The following is a 23,686-nucleotide window of genomic DNA, read 5'->3' on the forward strand; positions in this document are numbered from 1 at the left end:
TGCTACAGTTTTAATGAGGTACAATTTCATCTAATATCAGAAATAGTGAAATTATACATTTCTTCTTAATATCATAGATTAAAGCATTCTACTGATGTTTTGCTTTTAACCATTGTTTTATTTCAGTCACACTTCTTAGGTTGTAATATTTTGTTTTTGTTTTTATTACATTGCTATTATTTTGCATTGAATGTCCTTTTTAGAGTTTTTCCCCCACAAAATATCTTGCTAAAGATTTAGTTCTCCAGTTTATATTGTTATCAAATTATAAAGTGTACATAAATCGTATACATTTTAAAATACATTGGTCCTTATCCTTTGTTGTTTTAGTTTTGGTAAGATTAGATATACAATATATGGCAATTTTTAAATACTCTATTTTATTAGTTAATGCTATTCAATTCATCCAGTGTAATACATTTTCAAACGGATAATATGCATTTAAATTGAGTGGATGGCGGTACTATTTGGCGAACACACCGACCGTAATTACGGAAAATGTAACGTCGCAAAATCTCTCGTTGTTTCCAGACGGAGCGAAATCTTGATCGGACAACCGTCCTACGCGTCTATTTCCTGTTTTGTTTCTTTACCTCTTTCCGTACCTGCTGGTTCGCTTCGGCTAGAAATGGAACAATTAGCCGGACAGGCGGACAAATACGAGCGGCCCGCGAACACACGCGCTTCGACCTCCCATCGGTGAACCGTCCAAGCCGTCCACTCTCTTGGCGGGGCTTCCGAAGCCCCCACTCGTCCGCGGGGCGACATGGCACTCAGCTCGGGCGGCTGGGCTCCGCAGGTCTCGCTGCTCGGTTCCGGAACCTGCGACGCCGGGCTCGCTCCGTCGTCGGCCTGCTGCAGTACGGTTTTAATGTCCGTCCGCGTGTCGGTGTCCCACTCCGGTATCCGGCCCTTGTGCCTGCCCGGAGCCGACAGCGAGGCGCTGCGCCTCCAGCTCAGCATGGACCCGAGCCGGGCCGGGGAGTTTCGACTGGCCCTGCGGGACACCAGCGGGAACCGCAATATGGTGAGGTTTCCCCTCTAAACGGGGGCCTGCTTCTTATCAACACAACCTGACATTTATGCTGCTAATTATATTTTGGTTATTGGAAATACTGCTTGTTTTTTTTAAGCATTCGCGGAAGATTTTATGGACACCACTCCTGAAAATCAAATAGAACCCAAGCAATCAGAAAAATGGCTTTAATTAGTAGATTGACTTTGTGTGTTGTCTCGTGTACTTGGTTTGTCCTTAAGTGTTATTTTGACTATTACAATACTTGAAAGTGGATTTAATCAATAAGTGGCAGTTCGTTTCACTTAACGCCAAGGAACAAACGTTGGAAGTGCGAGGAGGAACTTTTAGCCAAGGCAAAGCTGTTAGGGAAGCTAGCTACGGAGCGCACTTGGAGGCGTGGCTCAATGTGTGGGTGGGGCCATGTGTCATGACCCCGCCCACCTCTGTTATTTTTTTTTAATTCTTTATTACCTTCCAAAAGTTACTAACCATAAAACCCTTCTTGCACATTTTATAATGAATAATTCACAGACTGACTCAGCATTTTCTAACAAAAAAAGTCCTAATTATCATTGTGCGTTCCACATAAAATGGATGTGGTGGGCCTGGAGTTCGTCACCCGCGCTTAAATAAAAATGTGTCGATTCCCCCGAAGGTCCGCGTGTGTTCCAAAATTTTTGCTCAGCAAGTATTTGCCCGTTGGTCCCACAGCTGGTGGAGTTCGACCTGCGCTCCGTGCACTACGAGGTGAAGTCGGCGCGCTGCCACGAGATGCGATTGACGGCGCCGCCTCACGACTTTATCCGCTTCTCCTTCCGATGCGACCGCGAGGCCGAGGAGTGGGCCACCGTGGTCATGTCGTCGCTGCGGGAGGCCCGGCGGGGTCGGTCCGCCGGTTATGCAACCTGACGTGCATCCGCGGGGAGCTTTTTTAATATTTGCCCTCTTTTCTAGTCGCAAACATGGCCGGAAACGAAGGAAGCGGCAAGCGCGCGGCCGCCGCGTCGGAACCGTCGCTGCCGCTCGCCGGTCGGTGTCGCCGCCAAGCGTAACTTCCTGCGCGACGTGCTGACTCGGTCGCCGCTTTTTATCTCCATCAGAGGAGCTTTGCCTGGAGCTGGTCAAGGCGGTGGAAGCCGGCGACGCCCAAGCCGCCGCCTTACACGCGTCCGCTCTGGCCCGGCAGAAAGCGGCTCTGAGCATCCAGCCGGCCCAGAAAAACTACGCCGGCGGGGAGATCAGGTACGCGCAAACTATTTCCACCTGTCGCGCGGTTTGAATTTTGACGGAACCAGTTTGAGCGCGCGGCAGATTTTTGTTTCTCGTCAGCTTCCACTCAAGCAAACATGAAAACATTTGTTTTCTAAATTCTGCACAATGATGATGTTCCAGCCTGTCCGTGGTGGTGGAAGACGTCTCGTCTTCCTGTTGCTTCACGGTCAAGGTCTTCCCCTACATGACGGTGGCCGCGCTCAAACAACAGGTTACGACAACGCGCGCAAAAAATGAATATTTGGCGCGAGAGGGAAAAAAAAAAAAACGTGACCGGGCCGCGCTCACTTGCCGCAGGTGTTTGTGGAGTACGGCTTCCACCCACGCGTGCAGCGCTGGGTGATGGGCCAGTGCCTGTGCGCCGACCCTCGCTCGCTGGCGTCCTACGGCGTGCAGCGCGACGGCGACACGGCGTACCTCTACTTGATATCGGCGCGCCAGGCTCGCATCACGCGACAGCTGGTCCAGCAGGATCTGGAGAGCGCCCTGTCCGCCCCGCCCCTCCCCACCGGCAACGGCCCCGCGTCCCAAGACCCCCGGGGCTACAGCACGCTGCCGCCGCGGTTACCCCACGCCAGCCAGGGTACGTCCGGACACGCTTCTAACCATGCTCTCTTCCTTCTTTATGATTCAAAGCACCTGGTCTGCCGTGTAAAGTTAGTGATAGGAAAAAAATGACGCTTCATGAAGCATCTGCGATATTGTTTTGCTCCACTAGATGGTGCTCTTGGTTTAGTGCAGTAGCAATACATCTTTTTTTTACTCAAGAGCTATTTAGAGGAGTCCAAAAAAAAAACATCACAAGTGCTTCATGAAGCTTGTTGTGGGAACAGCTTTCTTTACCCACTGACATTTCAAATTGTAAAAAAATTATTCAGGTATTTGTTTTATCTGTGAATTCAGTATCTTTACAGAGATTTGCAATTCATTACAGCTGCGTTGTTGCTTGCATCTTTAAAGCAGTTGCCATTTTTTATACATTTTTTGTTGATCTTAATGCCATTTTTTATACATTTTTTGTGTATCTTAATCATAGGCAGTGGCGATAAACCAGCTGACCTTCAGGTTGTCCTTGACATGGACAATCTGCATTTGAGCAACAAACCTACCAGAACACAGGTAAACAAACACACAAGGGTTTTTTTCTATAATACTGGGGACATGCCGTCGACATAATGCATTTCGGATTCACGAAACTCAAAGAAAATTCTTTTCAAACGTATACTCTAAAAACAAGTTTTGACCAAAACGGTCCAAGAAGTTCCCCGCAAAGAGAGCAAAATCCAGATGAAGCCCACCATGTAGCAAAAACCAAACACACACACACACACACTTGGCCACTAGCGAGGAAGGAAGTACGTTGCAAAAGCCGATTGAACGCTTTGTGATTGGCCCTTTCTTCTAGACCGAGTGGGCGTGTCCCTCATGCACTTTCATCAACAAGCCTTCTCGTCCGGGCTGCGAGATCTGCGCTACGGCCAAACCCGACGGCCACGCCGCCAACGCCCTCCGGCAGGCGGCGCGCGGCGAGCTGTCCTCCGGCAGCAGCAGCTGACTGCCCGCCCCCCCCCCTCCCGCCTCCTCTCTCGCGCACTCCTCTCACGCGCGCGCACACAATGCTATGCCAGTGATGCCATACGTGTCGTCTTCACGCACCACCACGATTGTCAAGTGCACTGAGAGTCCTGACCGCCCATTGGCCGTCGGAGACATTTGAAGCACTGTAGCATGACGCCGGAAAAGCGAAGTTCCGCCATTTTAGTTCAGCCACGCCTTTTTTCTTTAATTTCATTTTAAAGGGGGGTATTAACAAAACAAACAAAAAAAGCGGCCCTTATATTTATTGGAGGGGAGGTGCGGACGCACCGTTGGGATTTCCCACAGGGCAAAAACTGTGAAGTCGGCGTTTGGAAAGAGAGGATGTTTACAGGGTGGTTACAAGTGCTTTTACTCTTTACAAAATCTTCTTTTAACGGTGTGCTCCAAATGACTCATAATTGTTGTACATTTTTAGTAGTTGATTTGATTTTATTGGATTCCCTTCTCCAGTTGTGACAGCAACAGAATGATGTTATCAGTACATATTACTGTGTAAAACAAAGACATTAGTTGAATAAACTATTACCATACCACTTTTGTCGTCTCGAAAAGCGGACAAAACCTCACTTCTTTTTATTATAGCCTTTGACTCACTCAATCCTCAAAACGTAAAACATAATCCAGACGTTCAATCCTACGTACGTATTTACAGTATTTTTTTTTTTTAATACTAAGGTAAAGAAGTGTCTGAAAAAGTGTTGAATGTAACAATTCATTTAATACGCGCAAGATTTCAAAGGAAATAAAAAAAAAAAACGCTATTTAATGTACCGCTCGAACCCAAATTAAACATACACATTTTGTTTTTCATAAATACACAGTGCTGTGGATCAGTACATTGAATACAAATGAGGGATGGGCATTTTTATATATCAATAATTGTCCATACTCAAGCGATTTCCACATTCATTACTTCGCCTTAAAAAAAAAGTTCTTCACAGAACTCAATCTGGATTCCGTCAAATAGTGTACTCAGTTTTGCCTCCAAAAACCAACCCCTCGACGCTTCGACCCATCCTTAATGGATGTAAAAAACAAAACAAAAAGGAGTTCCTGCGTTGACGGGAAAAGAACCTGAGATTACCTTGGCGGGAGGCGTGACGGCCGTCTACTTCCAGAAGAGGATGTTCCAGAAGAGCAGCCAGCAGGGATACACCAGCAGCGCCAGCAGCGGGAAGACAAGCGAGCCGTACAGCACGTGGTCCAAAATCCCTTGCGAGATGGCCGACAGGTAGAGCGTCCAGCCGTCCTGGAATCGCAGCGGCATCTCCTGCGCCTCGTGGAAGGCGAAGATGAGAATGAGCAGCGAGCAGGCCGGGCTCAGCAACACCATGAAGATGGCCGTCGGGACCCTGCGGGACACCGCCGGAGGTCAGTCGGAAAAAACGGCGGCCCGGCTTTACGCGCGACTTTGAATTTGATACTTGGGGCGATGTGGCGTGACGGAGACGCTGATGGGCACCATCATGAAAGCCAAGAGGAAACCCAGCGAGAAGTTGACCACGCCGATGCAGCCCAGCAGCACGGCCAAGTACAACAAGGCCACCAGCTTTAAAACTTTCCAACCTTGCTCCGTCCCCTCTCCGGAAACCAATCTGTCACACACACACACACACACGCGGGAAAACGAGTCAATATTTTCCTCTAAAATTTTCCATTCATCGCCGCTGGTTTAGGAAAAATTTTGACGCAGCCTGGGCTTTTTGATGTCATATCAAAGGAAAATACCAAAAAAAAAAAAATAGGAGGCTAAAATATTGCATAGATGGTCAAAACATGACGACTTTCAATATTCCACGCTTCCGTTCGTTCTAAATGTTTGCAAACGGGAGGTCAAGAGGTACAACCGTATGTGTCAAATTTAGCCCATGTCGGGCTCATTTACTGCCTTTCAAAATTGGAAATTATGTCAATTTTTGGACATTGAAAACAACGTTTTATCATGCATTTCCCCTGATTTTTGCATGAACCCCTTCAACAGCAACTTGAAATTTTTGTGTTGACACCCCAAAACCACCGGGTGGCGCTAACGGCCAACTTATGACATTTGCAAGCCTTTCAATGACTTCCATAGTTGGCTTATCCTGGACTCCCATGACGCTAAAGTCTTCGAAAGTCGTAACACTGTAATTATGACATTCCCATTTCAATTTCATAAATATACAGCATAGTTACTTGTGCTATTATCGTATTTTTACAATTTTTGTACATAAAGGTGGTCTAGGTCCCCCCCGCAATTTTTTTTTAAATTTATGTATGGATAGGGCTGATGCCACTGAACATGTTTTTAACAATTATTTGGTTTTGATTTGTTTTATTGAACATATAAAAACAATTTAAATTTCGTCAACTCACTTGACCGCCGGCGACGTCCACAGACGTAAAAAGGAGTCGCCGGAAGCGAACGAGCGACGGCGCCGCGTTACCTGTGCGTGTTATGAGGCAGAGCCAGGCCGGCCGTGTAGACGGCGACGGCCGTCAGCACCACCGCCTCCGTCTCGGACACGGGGAAGTGTTCCACCGCCATCTCCTGCAAGCGGATGGGCAGTATGTAGAGCGCCGCTCCCGTCAGGTGGCTGATCACCAGAGGGGTCAGAACGGACAGCACGCCGGGACCGGACTGCTTCCGGGGGGGGGGGGAGCGGATTAGCGTAAAGTCGAGACGTTTGTCTGCCGGCAAGCGATAGTCACCTTCTCCGCATCGTCGGCGCCGTCTTCCGTCGCCGAGAGTTGAACCCACAGATCCAAAGCCTGCGTTTCATTCGGTTCAAGAAGCACAAGCCGACGCCCGAGGGATTTTGCCATTTGGTTTCGAACGCAAGGATACGCGCAGCAGGGGGATGACGCAAAGGAAGCCCAAGGCTGGCATGTAGTAACTGATGGAGACAAAGTGAGACAGCGAGGGCAGGATGTAGAAGTAGTAAGACTGGTGCAGGCGTTCCAGAAGGTTGTTCAGCTTGCGAAACATTCCCTCCAGGAGCCTAAAACGCACGCACGTTGACCTTTTATAGACGTGCGGAGGAAACAGCGGGAATTTTATCCAGAGGGCGACGCGGACCTGCCGACGGTGGCGGCGTCCCTCTTGTCCTGGCGTAAGCTGTTGATGCCCTTGATGGTGATGGCCTCCACGTGGTAGCGCAGGAAGAGCCCGTGGTCGCCCCAAGGACGGCCGCTGGCCTGCTTGAGCATCATCAGCAACATCGTCTCCACGGCGCGGTTGTAGGCCATCGCGCTGTCCCAGTTGTGGTTCTGCAGCTGTGCCAGAACATTAGAGGGACAATGCATATTATCGCATTCGCTTTGGATTGTTTTGCATCATTTTATTTAGGCTTTCTCATTTTAAGTGTATTGTGTGAGTGTATGTGTGTGTGTGTGTACACACACATATATATATATATATATATATATATATATATATATATATATATATATATATATATATATATTTATGTTCATGATTATTATTTTGGACATAATCGTACAGCCTTAATATATATATATATACATATACACACATGAACATGAAAGTAGAACTGTATATATTGTATGTGTTGCAAAGTTATAAAGACTTTTGTTTCAAATCAAAGTCATAATTTTGCAAAGGCAGATTGAATAAATTGATATCTATTTATGAGGAAGGTTACTTCAAAAATACACATTGAAAAAGTGTACTATCTACACATTATTTCAGTGTAGAAAAACAGTTTTTGGGGGGACATATTTTTTGAGTAATATTCTTTTTAAATTACAAGTACAGTAGTCTATTTTTTCAAGTTTGGGGAGGGGAAAAAAAAAAGCATTTATTTCTGATAGAATCATTGCTGGAAAGGCACTTTTCAGCTTTCCTACCTTGCCTTGGATGGTGCAAAGGACACCGATCTTTTGACAGAAAGCGTTGAAGAGGTTGACGAGGTCCAGGTTGGGCAGCTGCCCGTTGAGCCCCTCGAGCACGATGTCCAGGCTGGTCACCACGTCGCTGCTGAGCTCCAGAGAGACGGCCGCCTGCATGGAACCGGCGCGACCTCGGAGCGGCGACCAGTCCATGCCTTCACGGAGGAGGACGTTGAACGATGGCGCCCGCTCGTCCGAGCGCAGGCGCGAGGGGGCGCGGCTCACCTGTGGTGTTGGTGTGGTGGTACCCCTCCAGCCAGGCCTGCATGCCGAGCCGATCGTGTTCGTTGACCAGGAAGATGATGTCCTTGGCCCAGTACACTTGATCTGGTAAGACAAACGGTTTTCGGTTTCTCCTTGCCAACTGGATTGCATTGAAGTGAAATGATATGAAAAATTTAGCGGCGCTTATTTCAAGGTATTGCGTGTAAATGTGATGGAAGACACTTTAATTGCAACATAGAAAAATAAAAAATTGGCATCAATTTTGAGTTGTACTGGTATTATTAAAAAAAAAAATGTGGCTTTCTTTAAAATGTAATTTTATTTTAGGGAGGGAAATTTTGTCTTTCAAAATTTGGTATCAATTTCAGTTACTAATCAAGTGACGAGTACTCCTACTGATCAGTCCAAAAAAGGAAAGTGTTACTGCCTTTGAAATGCTTTTCTTTTTCGGGGTAGTGTCGGATCATGGTATCGGTATCATTGACTAATCAAGTGTTGAGTATTTGTGTTGACACCCAAAAACCACCGGGTGGCGCTAGTGACCAACTTAGGACCTTTGCAAGTCTTTCAATGACTTCAATGATTGGCTTAGCCTGGACTTAAATAATGCAATTTTTTTAGTCTTAATACACTAATTACGATATCATATTCTTAATTTTTTAAATATATAAATATACAGCATAGTTACTTTTGCTATTCTCCTATTTTTACAATTTTTGTACATAAAGCCATGTGTGTGCATGGATAGGGCTGATGCCACTGAACATTTTGAGGGGTTGAAAGTAAATATTTATTTCTATTTTGACGATGTTATGACCCTTTCGAGGTCATGATGCTCAAAATCACTTTTTCGGACCAATATCAGGAGAACTCAACACTTGATTCGTCACTGATCAGCGTGACATTTATTAACCTAAACGGTTCGCATTAAAAAAAAAAAAAAACGCTACATAAAATGGTACGTGAAACACAGCGAGAAGCATTATCTTTTTGCACAGTAGATTTGCAGTTTGATCCCAAACTTACTTCTAAAGTACTGAGCCAAAGCCAGCATCAGCCCCACCGCCTGGTTGTTTTGATCGCCTTCACTGCACGGAGCGGTCAGCACCAGGGATTCGGTCCGCGGGGCTCGAGGCGCGCGGAGGATGCCGTACACGTTTGTACCTTTCACCATCTTGGCGGGGAAAACAAAGCAGAAAGGATGAGCCGCAGATGGGGAAAGCGAGAGGAGCTGAGCCCAATTACAAATCTCTCTTTGTCTTCGTCCGGGAAGGGGAGGGTGCGGGAGAATCTCTGCGTGAACACCTCCAGCCCGTGATCCTGCATGGTTTTCACCAGCCAGTCCACCGGCATCCCACTGCACACAAATCCGTCGGTTTCAAGAGGACCCGGTGACCGCCCGCCTCAAAGCCGTCGAGTCTTACGCGGCTTGCGTTTTTTTGCGCCCGAACTCCTTGGCTAGGACCAGGGCCCTCTGCCCGGCCGAGAAGGGGAAGTGCTCCTCCACCATGGTGGACCCCATGGCGTTCTCCGACATGTACATGCGCAGGTTGAAGGGCTCAAAGGCCAAACCCATAAACCAGGCCAAACCTACAAGGTAGCACACCATACTGGATGGTGAAGAAGGAAGAATAACATTACTAGACCGTGGGGCAAAAAAGGCTTTTGACTTGCGCAACCACCTTCAGGCATGAAAATTTACAAAATTGTGGCCAAAAACCTACTGAGAAACAAACTTTTGCTGACCACAGGTGTCAAACTCATTTTTGTCACAAGCAGCGTCAGAGAAGAGCAAAGCGATTATGGCCAAATTAGTAAACACAATTATTTTGGTCAAGATTGAAATCACGATTATTCGTCATGTTTGGTCAAACATGTCAATTTATCCCCCCCCCCCTTTTTTTTTTTAAACATTCACTATATAAACAAAGCTTCAAGACTTGATTCTCACAGATAATACACACAAGCAACACAGCTAACTTAACTGCTGAGTGCAAACCATTGAAAAAACGAAGCCGACTTAGAACCAAGCACATTATTTACTTTTAAGCAAATTTTAATCAATTAACAGTCAAAATGTCATTTTCTGTCACTTCAAACCAAGTTTATTGTAATTATTATCAGATTTTTCAAAATGGGTCTCAATTGACAGCTAGCACTGTATATATTAGGAATCAGATGTGAAACTCAACACCATTTCACACTGGTAAATATTCTCTAAAGCCGAATTTTTTTTCATGCAAACATATGGGAAACATTGCCCCCTGGTGGTAGGATGACAAAGTGCTTGATTTGACTTTTTTATATTTTACAATCGTCAAGGATCAGCTTAATTAGTCGTAGCAGCCAATATCGTGATCGCGATTACAATTCGCTTAATTGTGCAGCCTTATCAGAGTTGAGTTTTTCTTTGGAGTGCTGTTATGGTCATAAACCAAAACAAAGTACTGTTTTTCCATCTATACAGAATGTCACTTCGGCGTATAAGTTGTACAAAAAACTGCATCATGGAGAAAAATCACATATAAGTTGCACTGAACTAAAATTTTGGGGGGAAATATGCTTTAGTGAAATATTTATTTTTTGCATTTGGCAAACCAAAATCAATTCGAATCGTGACTGCTTAAACTAATTTTTCTAACCAAGCTAGATGGGTTGGAGAAGTTGCTTAATCAGAAACACAGTCTGCTGGAAAAATATCCCAAGATGCATTTCATATTGCTGTCAAAGCTAGCTAATATGACAGTGAAAGAGATGAATTGTGTTCAAGTACACAGCCATTCCAACACAAAGCAACACATTCTGTCTCTGCTTTTTTCAACCACTACTTTTCGGTTCAAAGTCGTTAGTAAAAAAAACTGCATGACAGCAAAAATGAGCTTTGAACTACTGCTTTGAAATGCATTCTTGAATATTCCTTTGTATCATATAACCTTCATACATAGGAAGAGTCAATCATGGAGCCATGTTATTGAGAAAAAAAATCACGTAATTTCTCTTTAAAAACTTTAAAAAGAATAATCTGGGTAAATGTTATGGACGTGAATGCGAATACAAAATGAACACACCAGAGTGGAGTATTGAGGCGAGTGAGCAGGCGCACTATTGCCTTTCTTCGGTGAGGAGCCGACAGAAATCCCATGGTTGTCCTGCAAACACAGAAATGATCCCGGTGAATTGAAATGTAAACACGTGTAAAAACGTAAAATAGTTTGCTACGTTTTGTTACGGGCTACACCAGCTCTCATTGACTCCTTTGGCAATTGAGTGGAATTAGCATGCACCCGGTACACTATTGTCACCACAGCGACTAAAGACTTTATCTTTCAAGCACGAACACAAAACTGACAGATATTATTCGTGTTGGTGAATGAAGACCGATTATTTAAAAAGTAATTAACCTTTTTCCGGGGTGAACGCCGGACAGTACAGACGACCAAAGACGCGGAAACCCACAGCGTAATTTGCACACGCGTTGTTTCTGGCCGGAAGAGCAAAACGGTGAACTTACTTCCGGTAATAGAAAAAAAGAATCTAATGAAACTAACAGCTTTGTTTTATTCTTTTTAGCCTTTTGCCTTAATTTGGTTTTCTTAAAAAAAAAAAAAAAAAAAAAAACGTTTCCTTCTAGAAGTTTACGTCTGAATTCAAAAAGTTTATTTATTTTTTGGGCACAAATCTGATTCCATCGGGACCATAACAAAATATCATTCCACCATTTGGCTGCTGCTAAAATATGTACCAAAATTGCGACTTTTAATGTGTAATGAATAAAGTTAAAATAATTTGCAAAAAAATTGTTTTTGAAATATTAACTTGAAAAATCTACCTTTGACTTGATTTCATAATTAGTAATCTATTTCATTGTTATGTATTATAATTTAAACAAGACAGTTAAACACAATCCTAACAGTTTTTTGTTTTGTTTTTTTACAACATGGAATATTTGAGTTTAGTTTTTTCTTATTAATTAACTCTTGCCCTCTGGAACACATCCCAGCAGACATTGACCAAGATGCAGGCTACAACAGTGGACTTGTCACCCCAAATTGACTGCCTGCCAATCGCACACTGAGAATTAAATGAATTTGATCAACCTACCATGCATGTTGTAAGAAAACGGGAGGAAGCTGCAGTACGCAAAGCGACAGTTGAACCCAGAACCTCACAATTCTGATCACAGTGTTACCTATATTGAGATGAATGCATTATGGAATAATTTGTTTCCCCTGTTCGACACGCGCAATAGATAATGCATGAATGCATATTCAAGCATAGGTAGAGAGATGGTAATTATAACTAAACAGGCAACATTGAACAATATAAAAAGCACACATTTATTGTTTTTTTTTTTTTATCTACACAATATTGTACATTGGTATTTTGTGGAAAAAACACAATTCCAAAATAAGCAATCAAGTGCCGGTCAGTCTCCAGAGGCCAATGATGTGGCCTCTTGGAGGTGTTGCCGCACCACCTGGTCCAGCACCTTGCTCACGCCTTTGCAGGCTGTCATGGCAGCTTCCATCATGGCCTCCAGGTGGTCCTGATGCAGCCTGGCGTCCATTTGCAGCAGCGCTATTTGCCCGCCTCGGGGCAGCAGCGCGAGCGCCAAGGAACTCACGCCGCCGCTCTCCTCGGCGTAGCAGAGGTCAGCCAGCGGCGTCTCGTCCACGAAGCCCACGGTGGAGGCGCACACGTAGTCCAACATGGGGATGCCGGCGTCGATCACTGCCAGGGTGGCGGCGTTTACACACACGCTGTAGTTGCCCCCGTCGGACTGGAGAATCTGGTGAGAAACAAAAATGATCACATTTAAGAGGCAAAACAGTTGTTTAATAATCATAAAAAATATCTCAAAATCCAAAACAAGATAGCATGCGTGCGGTTTTACCTTGACGTAAATGTCTATTTGCGAACGCGGATAAAGCTGCGTCATTATGGCCGCCTCAAACGTCTGCTTGAGGTGGAGGCTCATCTCGGTGGACTTGCGGTCACCGTGCGGTCTCCTCTTCCTCTCCGACACACTGAAAGTGGCCATGCTGTACTGGCAGTTGATGACAGCCCGGTCGTGAAGGGTCCGACTGCGGAAGCCTCGCATCTGAAGGGTGCATGAGCACGCTTAACACATTTTCAAAAGATGGTTTCAATTGATTTTCTTACAAGGCTGAATTGCGGATTTTACTGTTGTTCTTTTTTTTCCCACGGGTGTCACATATTGTTATGCTATTAAGTTGTTGTTGTACTGTACTGTATTATTATTTAATCAATAGATTTACATAATTATCCTTACTTTAATGATTCATTTGTAGATATGACCTTAGAACTTGTGAGACATACTGTACGCACATAGATAAGTTTTAACTTGTAATTACAATATATGTAAGTTGAAGATATACATATTGCATACACTAGTATAAACATAAATTACAATAACTACCAAAAAGTTTAATACTACACACTTGCATGTATGCGATCCAGATTTCCACGGTAAAATATTTTTCACTATAATCTGTTATCGTTGGAATAGTTTACAAATGCCTGCGTTTTATTTATTAACATTGTTCACGTTAACAATGTGATTAACTACCACACGCTAAGAGCAAAGCTCAGCAGTCTTCACGTACACAAAAGTTAGCATCAGGCTAACTTCCAGGGCTACTTACTTCGTGTGGCCCGTACACAACAGCTAGGGCTTTGGTGTTTCCCTGTTCTAAATACGCCGAACCGTCTGCCTGAGCGAACACACCCATGCGGGCTTGAACTTTGCGAAGCTCGGTTGCTTTCCGCCCATCCAGACGGTAGCCTTGATCAGACAGCAGCTCCAAACCCGCCATGCTGGAAGTGAATGAGAAGCCACGGAAGGAAATAGTGGTTGGACTACATTACCCAAAATGCCTTTCCCGGAAATGACTACGGAAAACGAAGAGAGACGAATTTGCTTGAAACGCTGAACACGTTCTCAGGTGAAAAAACCTTTAATGTACGGTTTATGTTGCGAATTAAAAATTAAGGGCACTTTCACAAAATCAACCCTTTTAAAAATAAAATTTAATAGCATCTCTAATGTGTATAAATAAAAACATATGAAATTATGCATATACGTATAATGTAATGAGCTGACCAAGAACAGGGTTACATGTGATACAAAGGAGCATTTCTTTGTTAAGCCAGTGTATTTGAGTGAAGAAACAGTACCTTGATTCCAAGCATTCATATACGCACACTTAATAAGTTTGCAATCCACATTCCGCGAAAAAAAAAACTGAATAAAAAAAAATACAAACAATCCTTCACGGGGGTAACAGCTGCATTTTCATGTTTTGTTCATTAAAACGGTTAAAAATCAATAAATGAATTTGTACTTCTTCCACTAGCCACGCTGAGGGGCAAAGCTTCAACACAATTCACGTCGACCTTCTCACTAAGTCTTTAAAAAAAAAAAAAATCTCAAAAGGATCTCTTTTCACTCTTTAAATGTAGATCAGTCACATTGTATTGTAACAAAGGATCCAAGGGAGCAAAATAAAAACAAGACTAGTAAACACAGAAACAAAAACCAGAGTAACAGGTAACACGTGTAATAATGTAACAAGGTTTCTTATTCTCAGCGCTGGGTGTCGGGAATACCGAGGATGATGTTTTCACTCACTTTTTTGAAGGCAGAAAGGAAAGAAACGCCGTTCAGTCGCCTTTTTAAAAAGCAAACAGGAAAAAAAGACAAATGCTACCTCTCTGTCGGGCCATGAACGCAACGCCGGTCCTTCCCTTGTGTCATCTTTCTTTTTGTCCATTTAAAAAAAAAAGGGGGATGACAACAAATACTTTCTTTAAAAAATAAAAAAAAATGTGTTTGAAGAAAAAAAAAGAAAAAAGGTGTCGAGTCTGCTTAAATACGCAGGTGTAGGTGACAGTGAGAGGTTATCGGCACCAAATGATCACGGCAACCTCAAATGAGCTGTGTGTCGTACAATTGGGAAGAATAGCACGGGGGGAGGAAACGTGCTCTCTGCTTTATTTCCGAGTCCTCAGAAGAGTGCAAAGATCCCTTTATTTCCCTGACGTATCCTGTTGTCGCACATCCCGTTCCGTCTTGTCCCTAAAACTCCGCAAACTCCTTCACGCATTTTTCCGTGACCGATACGCGGATCTCCTCCTCTTCGTAGTCGTCGAAGTTGGTGGTGTCCCCGGGGCCTCTGCACTTTGGTATGAACGGGGCCTCCACCTGACATAGAAAACAAAAGTTCCAGCGAAATAAAGGAAAATAACAGCAGAAGTGCTAGAATTGCAGAAAATGATGCTGGGCCTTAAATGCAACTCACAAAAACAAATATATATAAAATAAAAATAGGTCAATTGCTCTATTATTGTTTTTGTTTGTTTTATTGCCTATTTTATTATTTGCTCTATAAATGCAAAAATGACCTTGCAAAGTTGCTCTATATATGTTTGCTCGGGGAAGTGAACAGATTAAATATTTTATAGTGTAGTATTACTATGCAAATCCTGAATCATGAATTGTAAACCAAAAAGAAAAACACATTTCACAAGATGAAACATTAAAAAAAAAACTAAAAAAATAACACAAAACAAAATAAAATGAATTGCAAGAACAAAATACAAATGACAAAAGACAAAGCACAAAAGCAAATCAAACCTCATAACCAAAAAACAAAATAAATAATCGCAAACAAAAACATAAAACACATTACAAAACATAAAACTCATAAACTAAACAATATAATCACAAACAAAAAAGCAAAATTACAAATATAGCAATGAAACAAAAACATGCAAACACAAAAAAAACATTACGAAAGATTAAAAACACCCATTAATCAAAAAGTGTATTTTTATTGTTTTGAGTTCATATTCTTTACTTCTTGTTTGCAGTTTTTTTTTTTTATTGATTCAAGTTGCGATTTTTGAATTTGCTGTCATGTTTCACCTTTTCAATGTGCATTTGTCTGCGATTGTTTTATTTCACTGTGATTTTTGTTTCAACTTTTGTGACATTTTTTGTCTGCATTTTTTTTTTTTTTGGTGATTTTTAATTTGGCGGTAAAAAAGGTGAATCTTGCCTTCCTCTCGTAGATGGCGATCCAGTCCGTTGTGGCGAACCACTTGTGGCCCTTGATGTCGTTGACGCCGTTTTTCAGGTTGCCGAAGCGCTTGGTCAGGTCCACCTGTAGCAGGTTTCTGAGCAGATCCTTCAAATCTGAGCTGAAATGGGAGGGGAAGCGCACCTGAGGAGTACGGGAGAGAAATTTGTTAGCGCTTTTCAAAACGAATTCCGAAGATGCCCGGTCGCGGTGTAGGCTCCCACCTTGCCGGAGACGATCTTCTCGTAGATCTGGATAGGCTGGTCGGCAAAGAACGGAGGGTAGCCGGCAGCCATTTCATAGATGAGAACCCCTAAGGCCCACCAGTCCACTGCTTTGTTGTAGCCCTGAAAGTCATGTCAAAGCTACACACTTGCGCACTCACCGTTACAGATACTAACAACCGATACTACTACACCAAAATTATGACATAAAATTTAATTTACAGAAGATTTGACCTAACGCAATGACAAATAATTGCGAACAAAGCCCTTTCATTCATGAGGATTCACCAGTTTGTAAAATGGCTGCAGAGTAGCAGTATCGGTGGCTGGTATCAGGATCCTTGATAAGTATGCGGTACCTTAAAAAAAAAGGCCTAAATGGAACTCATAGTAGTTGTAAGAATCATTTCAATAAATAGATAAATACATTGGACTTGAATAACATTGCTGTAATGCTTTTGTTATTTTTCTATTGAAATATCCTGCATGTTTTTCTACGAGGTGGATTATCAAAACCCTCCATCCAGCCATCTGCTCCTGGTACGGCCCTTTCATCAAATTTTAGAACCCTTTGAGGCCCTCGAATGAAAGGTTTTGCCCAGCCCTGCTCTAACGACATACTATTTGCAATTTAATTGATTTTAATTCACGCGCTAGAAGGCCATACCTTGCTGAGAATGATTTCTGGGGCAAGGTACTCCGGCGTTCCGCACAACGTCCAAGTTCTGCCTTTTACCCGCTTGGCAAATCCAAAGTCCGTCACCTTGAAAAGAGCGAATGTGGAACATGAAGATAGCAGCCAGAAAAAAAAACGCCACCGTGATAGATATCGCTCGACGTGCAGCTCACCTGAATGTAGCCGTGGTGGTCGATGAGAAGGTTCTCAGGTTTCAGATCTCTGTAGATGAGATCTAGCGAATGCAGGTACTCAAATGTCAGCACGATCTGGGCGGCGTAGAAGCGAGCGTGGGGCTCGCTAAAGAGGAAGTAGAGGTCAAAACAAAGACCAAAGACTTGAACTGAGCGTTTATTTCCCGAGGTCCTCACCTGAACCTCCCAATTCTTCTTAAGTGTGAAAACATCTCGCCTCCGGGAACATACTCCATCACCATGTACAAATTGGAGTTGTCCTGAAAAACATTCAACAATCACTTTGTTACTCTACAGCCGAAATGAGCGAAATGAAGATGATCTTACCTTAAAGGCATACTCGAGTTTGACCAGGAAGGGGAAGCTAACAGCTTGCAATATCCTCTTTTCGTTTAATGTGTGTTCTATTTGTTTAAGTTTCACCACCTGACGCATGAAAAAATATTGTCATAAAATGACCACAGAGCTCCGGGCACATTAGGTACACCTTGTATCAAAAAATGTTGTTTTGAATTTGACGCTATCGGACAGGTATCTTCAGTCAAAATCACTGTTTCATGTCGAGAGGTCAAGAGGCCCAATCGGAATTGGGCGCTAAGAGCTGTAGCGTAACTACAGCCTTGAATAAAGGAAACTGACCTTCTGCTTGTCCAGTATTTTCATGGCAAAGTACTGATCTGTTCCTTTGTGTTTCACCAGCATGACCCTCCCAAACGAGCCGGTCCCCAGAGTCTTTAATCTCTCAAAGTCATCTAGGCACGTCGTGCTCTGCAGGAAGACAACGCAGCACGTTAGCATGTCACGGGAATGAATGTACGTACAGTTGATTTATTTGTCTCTATACAGCATTCTGACCTGTGGTGGGCATTCCCATTTCCGCAAGAAATCTTCTTTGGCTTTCGCTAGAAATTCTTTAACTACGGAGAGGTCAAAGAAAAGAAGAATTGGAATACGTTCGCTGCATTTCCAACAGGCGGCTTGTTTGTTTTTTTAGGTAAGACTTGCAAAAAATGTGTTAAGAAGGAGCATCAGAGGGTAACGGGAAAGTCAAGATGTAAGGGCAACTCTCATCTGGATATTAATTACGTGGCAAAACACAAGGAAACAAAACCAGGCAAGGCGAGTAATGCATGCCAGATAAATAAATATTTTTTTCTGGTATTTAGTAGCCTCAAGTCAGGGAAAGTACAACATTCAAAGGGAAAGTTTCTTTCTTTCTTTTTTTAGGGGGAAGGCTAATAAACACAGAATTGTAAGCAAAGACAAACCGATGTATGGCAAACACAGCAGATATCCAGATTGAGAGAATGTGAACAACAACAAAACACACACTTATTATAAAGCATACAATAACAGCAAGCACATCGAGCACGTTTCGCACAATGAGGCCCGCGCCCAAAATTTGCAGGCTCATCTTTTTTTTTGTGCATACCAAACGTCTCTATTGATCACCGAGGGTGTTTTTTTTTGTCACAGGAACAATCACCCACCAACACGGATGGAAGGATACGGAAAAGAGAGAGAGAGAGAGAGAGAGAGAGAAGACACAAGAATTTATGTAGACAAAAACCACAACAAACATACAGTATGTGGTGACAGCAGCAACGAAAATAAAGTTGACATTACGCAGGAGATCATACTAAAGAAGGGTGAAAGGAAAATATAAGAAAAATACTCAAACTATGCTGATCTGTATAAAAAGTGAATAGAAATGTAAATATACCACCATTTGAGTACTGCTGCCCTAATGTGATAACTACTACTAACTAATACAGTCTAGGGCGCCAATAAACTGTAAAAAAAAATGACATGCCTAGTTTAGATACAGTAGAACCGAGATTTACGGTATAAGTCCTGTAAATATATATGTGGATATGCATAATGCTGCCAGAAAAGCTACAGTGCAAACATTTTGTGTGAGCATATTTTTGTGGTTGAAGTATTCATCCCCGGTTGACTGCTAAGACACATTTTCAAACTTATGAAAAAGTTGCAGAATGAAATTACGTCTACTGAGGTTCGCTCATGGAGCTGCAACAATTATTCAACGACGAATCGTGTATCAAATTAAGGAATAAGCATTTTTGATACTCAATCGTTTTAAAACCTTGTACGATTTGAAATTTTCAAAATACTCCAAATTTCAACCTCTCACTTGTGAATTTTCTTCAGTTTCTGTAGTGCGCCACGTAAACAAATTATCTTTGCATTAAATAATGTTTTTAACTTGTTTTTCACAGATGTAACATAGCAAACCGTTATCTTCATTTGAGTGCATTTGTGATATTGCGCTACCACTTATGACGTCTCATTTTGGAAAAAGGGGATGGATTTTCTTTTTTTTTTATTTTGATTAACAAAATAATCAACAAAATGACTTTTAAGCTTTTCATAATGCTTTTCCAGAAAATGTTGGTCAAACTTTTGAACCTAATTATATCAAGTGAGATTATTGTTAATGTCCTGAACCAAAATATGAGAAGACCACGTCTCCAAAGCGCAGTATATTAAATGACGATCTGATCAAGTTGTACAGAATGTGTCTTCAGCCTGTAACTGGATGATGAATGATGTCAACGTGCTAATCCACTGCGACTGTGTCATGTGTTCAAGCCACGTAGGCGACACTGTAAACACACGGTAATCTTGTGTGTATTCAGCAATGTAGGTAACCAGGTTGCTTCGTCACAGAGGCCGCAGTCCAGACAAATCTCATCGCGGGGCCAACCGTGTCAGCTTAAAAGGCTTTAAATTGGCAAGGCGCAAGCGTCCGCTTTGGGAAACAAAAGTCGCTAGATATAGATTGGGAAGTAGTGTTAATGCTTTCGTCTCAAATCGAAATTATAAATCTGATAGGGTATTTTTTTAGACTGTTACAAGTATGAGAACTCAATTTTTGAGTAGTCGCATTAGCAGTATAATACTGTGGATACACAAAATTTCCTCAAAACAATGGCATTAACACCTATATATTCATATGTAGTATGTACAAACTTTTTTTAAGCATGATGACTTGATTCTTAGATTTAGAGCTAGGTGAATACCAATATTTTAAGACTTTAATAAAATATATTTTTTTAATATTGCCTTATTTTAAGGTATCTTGCGATAACCAATGATACTGGTATGGGCTGTTCCTTTGGAGCATTTTTGCAATCACAAAGCAGAGATAGAAAAATCGAACAGAAATGATTTCATGGAGTTTTAAGAGAAAAGACTATATTGGAACACATAGGTCTTTGCTTGAAATTATGTCAATGTTGTTTTTGAGGGGGGAAATTTTGTGTGTCAAAAGTAATGGTAAGTAGTGGTATCAAACATCCTTATAAGATTTTCTTTCTAAATTGCAACCTGATTACTGTAACAAGATAAACAATATACATTACTGATATAAATGTAACATGTGGCCAATTACAACACAGCTTGTGAATGTCACATGACCAAAAACCAAAGGAAAGTCTGTCGTTATTAGTCGCTACCCCCAGAGTAACAAAAAAAAAAGGGGGGGGGGGGGTGGATTTGACGCCTAAATCATTTTCCACAAATCTTTACTCTTTACTTGGTTTACCTTTTAAACTCTGTATTAATTCCATTAGTTCAAACATGATTGCTGATTTTAACCCCACCAAATACCAACACAAAATAAATATCTATCATTGTGCTTGAAGGTAAATTGCCTCAACTCAATTGCAAGAAAAAAACAAACAATTTATTTTAGCCTATTATTTAATGCATGTGGATGTGTGTTAAAGTAGATTATCACCACGTGAGAGCATACGAGCACGCTTACACCCACAGCCTTGGCCAAGTTACGTCAAGGCTTTCAAAGCTCGTAATGCTTCTTATCCTCTGACGAAGATCTGATGACAAGCTTGCTCCGGTCAATGACCACTTCTGCGCCAGCCACAGATTAAACCTTGATGGGAGAACGGGGGTGACACTTTGTGCAGCACTACTTTTATGAATGCAAAGAGAGAGCATTAGTCATTTTTTTTGGCCATATTAGGTCATTGTGCTGTGCACTGAGCTTTTGTTTATGTAGCCCAGGATAAAAATGTGGTAGTGGAGCCCCAAGGGGTAGAACCACCAAACCTCGCCCACCAACTTTCTAGCCATTTGCAGACGTTCGTTGTTGTGCAAGTTTTTCCCTTTTTTTGGGAGGGGGTGGGGGTGCAATTCATCTACAACAGAGGGAAGATGAAGTGATGCATGTGCAGCATGCCAATAGGACGTGACAACCCACACATACAGTGATAGTCAGGCCTCGCCATCAAGGATGGTTGACATGAGGGGCCAGAACGTAAAGTGTCACGTAAAAATATTGCATTGACATTTTGGCGTCATATTTTTCCTTCGGTGGGGATTTCATAAGGACGTTGTGGCTCACCTTTCGTTTTTTAGCGATTAGCTTTATTGGCGTAGAAAAATGAACAGAATCGCACATATAGGAGCAGATGTTACGAAACGCAACCTAAAAGATTTGGGATATTATTTGAATCGAATGCGGCGTGTGACATATGGCCTTGGCTTTCTTGCCCATAACAGGACAATTATAGCAGCGCCACTGGCTAGCGGGCTAGGCTACATTGCTCCACATTCCAAGTTCGCGATTGACGGGACGAAAACAAATCGCAAAAGCCGCCCCAGGCGAACATAAGCAGAACTCACCGCTCTCTAGCTCGTTGCCCTTCTTGGCGGTAGCAGCGTTCCCCATGGCGGAAGACACACGGCCGGTCGCTCCCGACTGAGAGAACGGGAGATGGCGGCTGCTCGGCTAGCTAGCTAACTAGCTAGCTTCCCTGCAAAAGTCGCTAATCGCGTTTGAAATACAGCAAAAAAAATATAACAAATTCGTGCATTAAATATGCTACGACGCCGGGCGAAAATTGAACAAAACCCCCGAGCAGCAGCACCCGTCAATTTTCATCTGTCGCCCCGGAGTTGTTCTCCCCCCCACCCCCGTGGAAGGTTCCCGCTGCGGCTCGTTGGCTAATGTGTGGCTGTCATGAAGCTAGCGGTCACTAGTGGTGGTGCTCACCGCCCCCCCGCCCGGACCGAACCCCCGCCCGGACCGAACCCCCCCGTTTATAACGTTTATAATAATAAACGGCGAAAAAAAAAAGAAAAGGGACAGTGTTATGAAAATGAGAAGCTAGTCAAAAATAAGAAGAATTGTCTAATATTTTTATTCGGACCACAAAAAAAACGGCATTCTGAAAAATATTGTATTTGTGGAATGACAGCTTTCCTGTTTTCCGAATTAGGTCATGTGACCTTGGCAAACTGAATCACGTATGGTCATCAATAGTTACTGTGACGTCATTTTTAGTCGACAGATCATGTTGCAAACTAGCTACCCCTGAAATGGATATAACCTGTTGGATTTTACTGCTTATGTAATAACCCACAAATTCAATATTAATCACAATATTATATTTAAACAAGTGGTGGTGCATAGGACTATTTATTGCAAATATTTTTTTTAACTTGACTTTCCCTTTATGCAGTAAATGATTTACATTTGATAATTAGACCCCAAAAATAAAGTGACTTTTGCAGTTTTTGCATTTACACATTTTGATACACAAAAACATTAGGAATCCAGTTTTTTTTTCCAACCTCACTTGATTTTTTTCTTCCCCAAAATGATTTACACTGCTATATAAAGACATCATGTCATAAATTAGCCGTAGCTCCACCATCGTTTCTCCCTCTGCATATACGCCACGTCTAATTATCTCAAACTTGAGTGACGGGAGTGCCGTCACAATGTCATCCTTTGATAAGGTGCGCCGTGACTTGTGTTTGCCGCCAAATAACAGGCCTCTCTGTCTCCTTCAGTGTGAGTGTAAATTGTACATCATAACTTCATAAATTTCCCACTGTGGCTTGTGTCAACATTTTGAAAGCATCTATTAACTGTACATCGTTAACCACTGGCCAGAATAAATCAAATCAAATAGAAGCATTCTAGAGAATGTACAAAAAACGGTTTTATATATATATATATATATATATATATATATATATATATATATATATATATATATATATATATATATATATATATATATATATATATATATATATATATATATATATATATTTCCCATTGATGATTGAAAAGTCTTTTCCTGTTCTTTGGTTATCATCACTGAGTTTGTGGTGATTCCTGCGGTGGCATCACAAAAAGCCATAGAAAACGCTAACCAACACAAATATGTAGATGGTTTGAACCCCCACATTTTTCAAATCAATTTTTACGTATTTGAATTTGCAAAATCACACCAAGTTGAGAAACTAGGTGTAATTTTATGCTTGTACACAAGAGAGCAGCAGATCCCTGTTGCACAACTATGACCAAAAAGCAGTTCCTCCTTTATGTCTGATCTGACTGTCACCAGCTCCAATTAGCAGCAAAAAAAATGGTGCTCCCTTTCTTTTTATGCACTTTCAACAAATACAAGCCTACTTGTTGTGTACTG

The 23,686-nt window shown here is 42.3% G+C and overlaps 4 protein-coding genes across 8 annotated transcripts in view; 1 reads left to right on the forward strand and 3 right to left on the reverse strand.

Moving 5' to 3' along the window:
• Nucleotides 1-555: 555 nt before the first annotated feature.
• Nucleotides 556-4,422, forward strand: LOC148414452 (ranBP-type and C3HC4-type zinc finger-containing protein 1-like). Its single transcript, XM_088429769.1, has 8 exons — nucleotides 556-1,027; nucleotides 1,730-1,901; nucleotides 1,973-2,047; nucleotides 2,119-2,260; nucleotides 2,411-2,501; nucleotides 2,588-2,873; nucleotides 3,327-3,409; nucleotides 3,696-4,422. Exons 1-8 carry the CDS (start codon nucleotides 767-769, stop codon nucleotides 3,843-3,845), a joined length of 1,260 nt encoding a protein of 419 aa, XP_088285895.1. The 5' UTR covers nucleotides 556-766; the 3' UTR covers nucleotides 3,846-4,422.
• A 106-nt stretch (nucleotides 4,423-4,528) lies between these two features.
• Nucleotides 4,529-11,515, reverse strand: gpaa1 (glycosylphosphatidylinositol anchor attachment 1). 2 transcript variants are annotated; one of them, XM_088429768.1, is made up of 13 exons: nucleotides 11,407-11,515; nucleotides 11,074-11,154; nucleotides 9,430-9,615; nucleotides 9,251-9,362; nucleotides 9,032-9,179; nucleotides 8,006-8,107; nucleotides 7,739-7,935; nucleotides 6,948-7,144; nucleotides 6,717-6,870; nucleotides 6,581-6,640; nucleotides 6,316-6,509; nucleotides 5,314-5,484; nucleotides 4,529-5,241 (listed from the first exon to the last, which is right to left on the reverse strand). In XM_088429768.1, exons 2-13 carry the CDS (start codon nucleotides 11,145-11,147, stop codon nucleotides 4,998-5,000), a joined length of 1,839 nt encoding a protein of 612 aa, XP_088285894.1. In that variant the 5' UTR covers nucleotides 11,148-11,154; nucleotides 11,407-11,515; the 3' UTR covers nucleotides 4,529-4,997. The 2 variants fall into 2 exon arrangements, with proteins under 2 accessions (XP_088285894.1, XP_088285893.1); XM_088429767.1 differs by having other exon boundaries at nucleotides 6,316-6,512.
• Nucleotides 11,516-12,318: 803 nt separating this feature from the next.
• On the reverse strand, nucleotides 12,319-13,874 carry exosc4 (exosome component 4). The gene is made up of 3 exons (XM_088429770.1): nucleotides 13,672-13,874; nucleotides 12,900-13,106; nucleotides 12,319-12,794 (listed from the first exon to the last, which is right to left on the reverse strand). The coding sequence occupies exons 1-3, from the start codon at nucleotides 13,840-13,842 to the stop codon at nucleotides 12,432-12,434; spliced, it is 741 nt and encodes a 246-aa protein (XP_088285896.1). The 5' UTR covers nucleotides 13,843-13,874; the 3' UTR covers nucleotides 12,319-12,431.
• Nucleotides 13,875-14,038: 164 nt separating this feature from the next.
• Nucleotides 14,039-23,686, reverse strand: part of prkacbb (protein kinase, cAMP-dependent, catalytic, beta b) — a 40,349-nt gene continuing 30,701 nt past the window's right edge. For 2 of the 4 annotated variants that reach the window (XM_088429024.1, XM_088429025.1), the window contains 9 exons: nucleotides 18,057-18,118; nucleotides 17,841-17,969; nucleotides 17,529-17,627; nucleotides 17,379-17,461; nucleotides 17,181-17,307; nucleotides 16,999-17,094; nucleotides 16,332-16,454; nucleotides 16,087-16,251; nucleotides 14,039-15,230 (listed from right to left, as the gene is read on the reverse strand). In XM_088429024.1, the coding sequence (XP_088285150.1) occupies nucleotides 15,105-15,230; nucleotides 16,087-16,251; nucleotides 16,332-16,454; nucleotides 16,999-17,094; nucleotides 17,181-17,307; nucleotides 17,379-17,461; nucleotides 17,529-17,627; nucleotides 17,841-17,903 (882 nt within the window). In that variant the 5' untranslated portion in view covers nucleotides 17,904-17,969; nucleotides 18,057-18,118 and the 3' untranslated portion in view covers nucleotides 14,039-15,104. Of the gene's footprint in view, nucleotides 15,231-16,086; nucleotides 16,252-16,331; nucleotides 16,455-16,998; nucleotides 17,095-17,180; nucleotides 17,308-17,378; nucleotides 17,462-17,528; nucleotides 17,628-17,840; nucleotides 17,970-18,056; nucleotides 18,119-21,869; nucleotides 22,173-23,686 lie in introns of those variants that run through there. The other 2 variants (XM_088429023.1, XM_088429022.1) reach the window with 2 other exon arrangements.

This window comes from Hippichthys cyanospilos, chromosome 12, assembly GCF_059441005.1.
Source record: "Hippichthys cyanospilos isolate Australia breed blue-spotted pipefish chromosome 12, RoL_Hcya_1.0, whole genome shotgun sequence".
Classification (NCBI taxonomy): domain Eukaryota; kingdom Metazoa; phylum Chordata; class Actinopteri; order Syngnathiformes; family Syngnathidae; genus Hippichthys; species Hippichthys cyanospilos.

What these genes read in the sequence shown, in the direction of transcription:
- LOC148414452 (XM_088429769.1), top strand. Translation starts at nt 767, where the DNA reads ATGGCACTCAGCTCGGGCGGCTGGGCTCCGCAGGTCTCGCTGCTCGGT. An exon ending in CCAGCGGGAACCGCAATATG is followed by an intron (nt 1,028 to 1,729) that starts GTGAGGTTTCCC and finishes TTGGTCCCACAG; the next exon opens with CTGGTGGAGTTCGACCTGCG. An exon ending in ACAAACCTACCAGAACACAG is followed by an intron (nt 3,410 to 3,695) that starts GTAAACAAACAC and finishes CCTTTCTTCTAG; the next exon opens with ACCGAGTGGGCGTGTCCCTC.
- gpaa1 (XM_088429767.1), bottom strand. Translation starts at nt 11,147, where the DNA reads ATGGGATTTCTGTCGGCTCCTCACCGAAGAAAGGCAATAGTGCGCCTG. An exon ending in ACGAAGACAAAGAGAGATTT is followed by an intron (nt 9,180 to 9,250) that starts GTAATTGGGCTC and finishes TTCCCCGCCAAG; the next exon opens with ATGGTGAAAGGTACAAACGT. An exon ending in CCACCACACCAACACCACAG is followed by an intron (nt 7,936 to 8,005) that starts GTGAGCCGCGCC and finishes TCCTCCGTGAAG; the next exon opens with GCATGGACTGGTCGCCGCTC.
- exosc4 (XM_088429770.1), bottom strand. Translation starts at nt 13,842, where the DNA reads ATGGCGGGTTTGGAGCTGCTGTCTGATCAAGGCTACCGTCTGGATGGG. An exon ending in TTGTGTACGGGCCACACGAA is followed by an intron (nt 13,107 to 13,671) that starts GTAAGTAGCCCT and finishes TGCACCCTTCAG; the next exon opens with ATGCGAGGCTTCCGCAGTCG. An exon ending in AAATAGACATTTACGTCAAG is followed by an intron (nt 12,795 to 12,899) that starts GTAAAACCGCAC and finishes GTTTCTCACCAG; the next exon opens with ATTCTCCAGTCCGACGGGGG.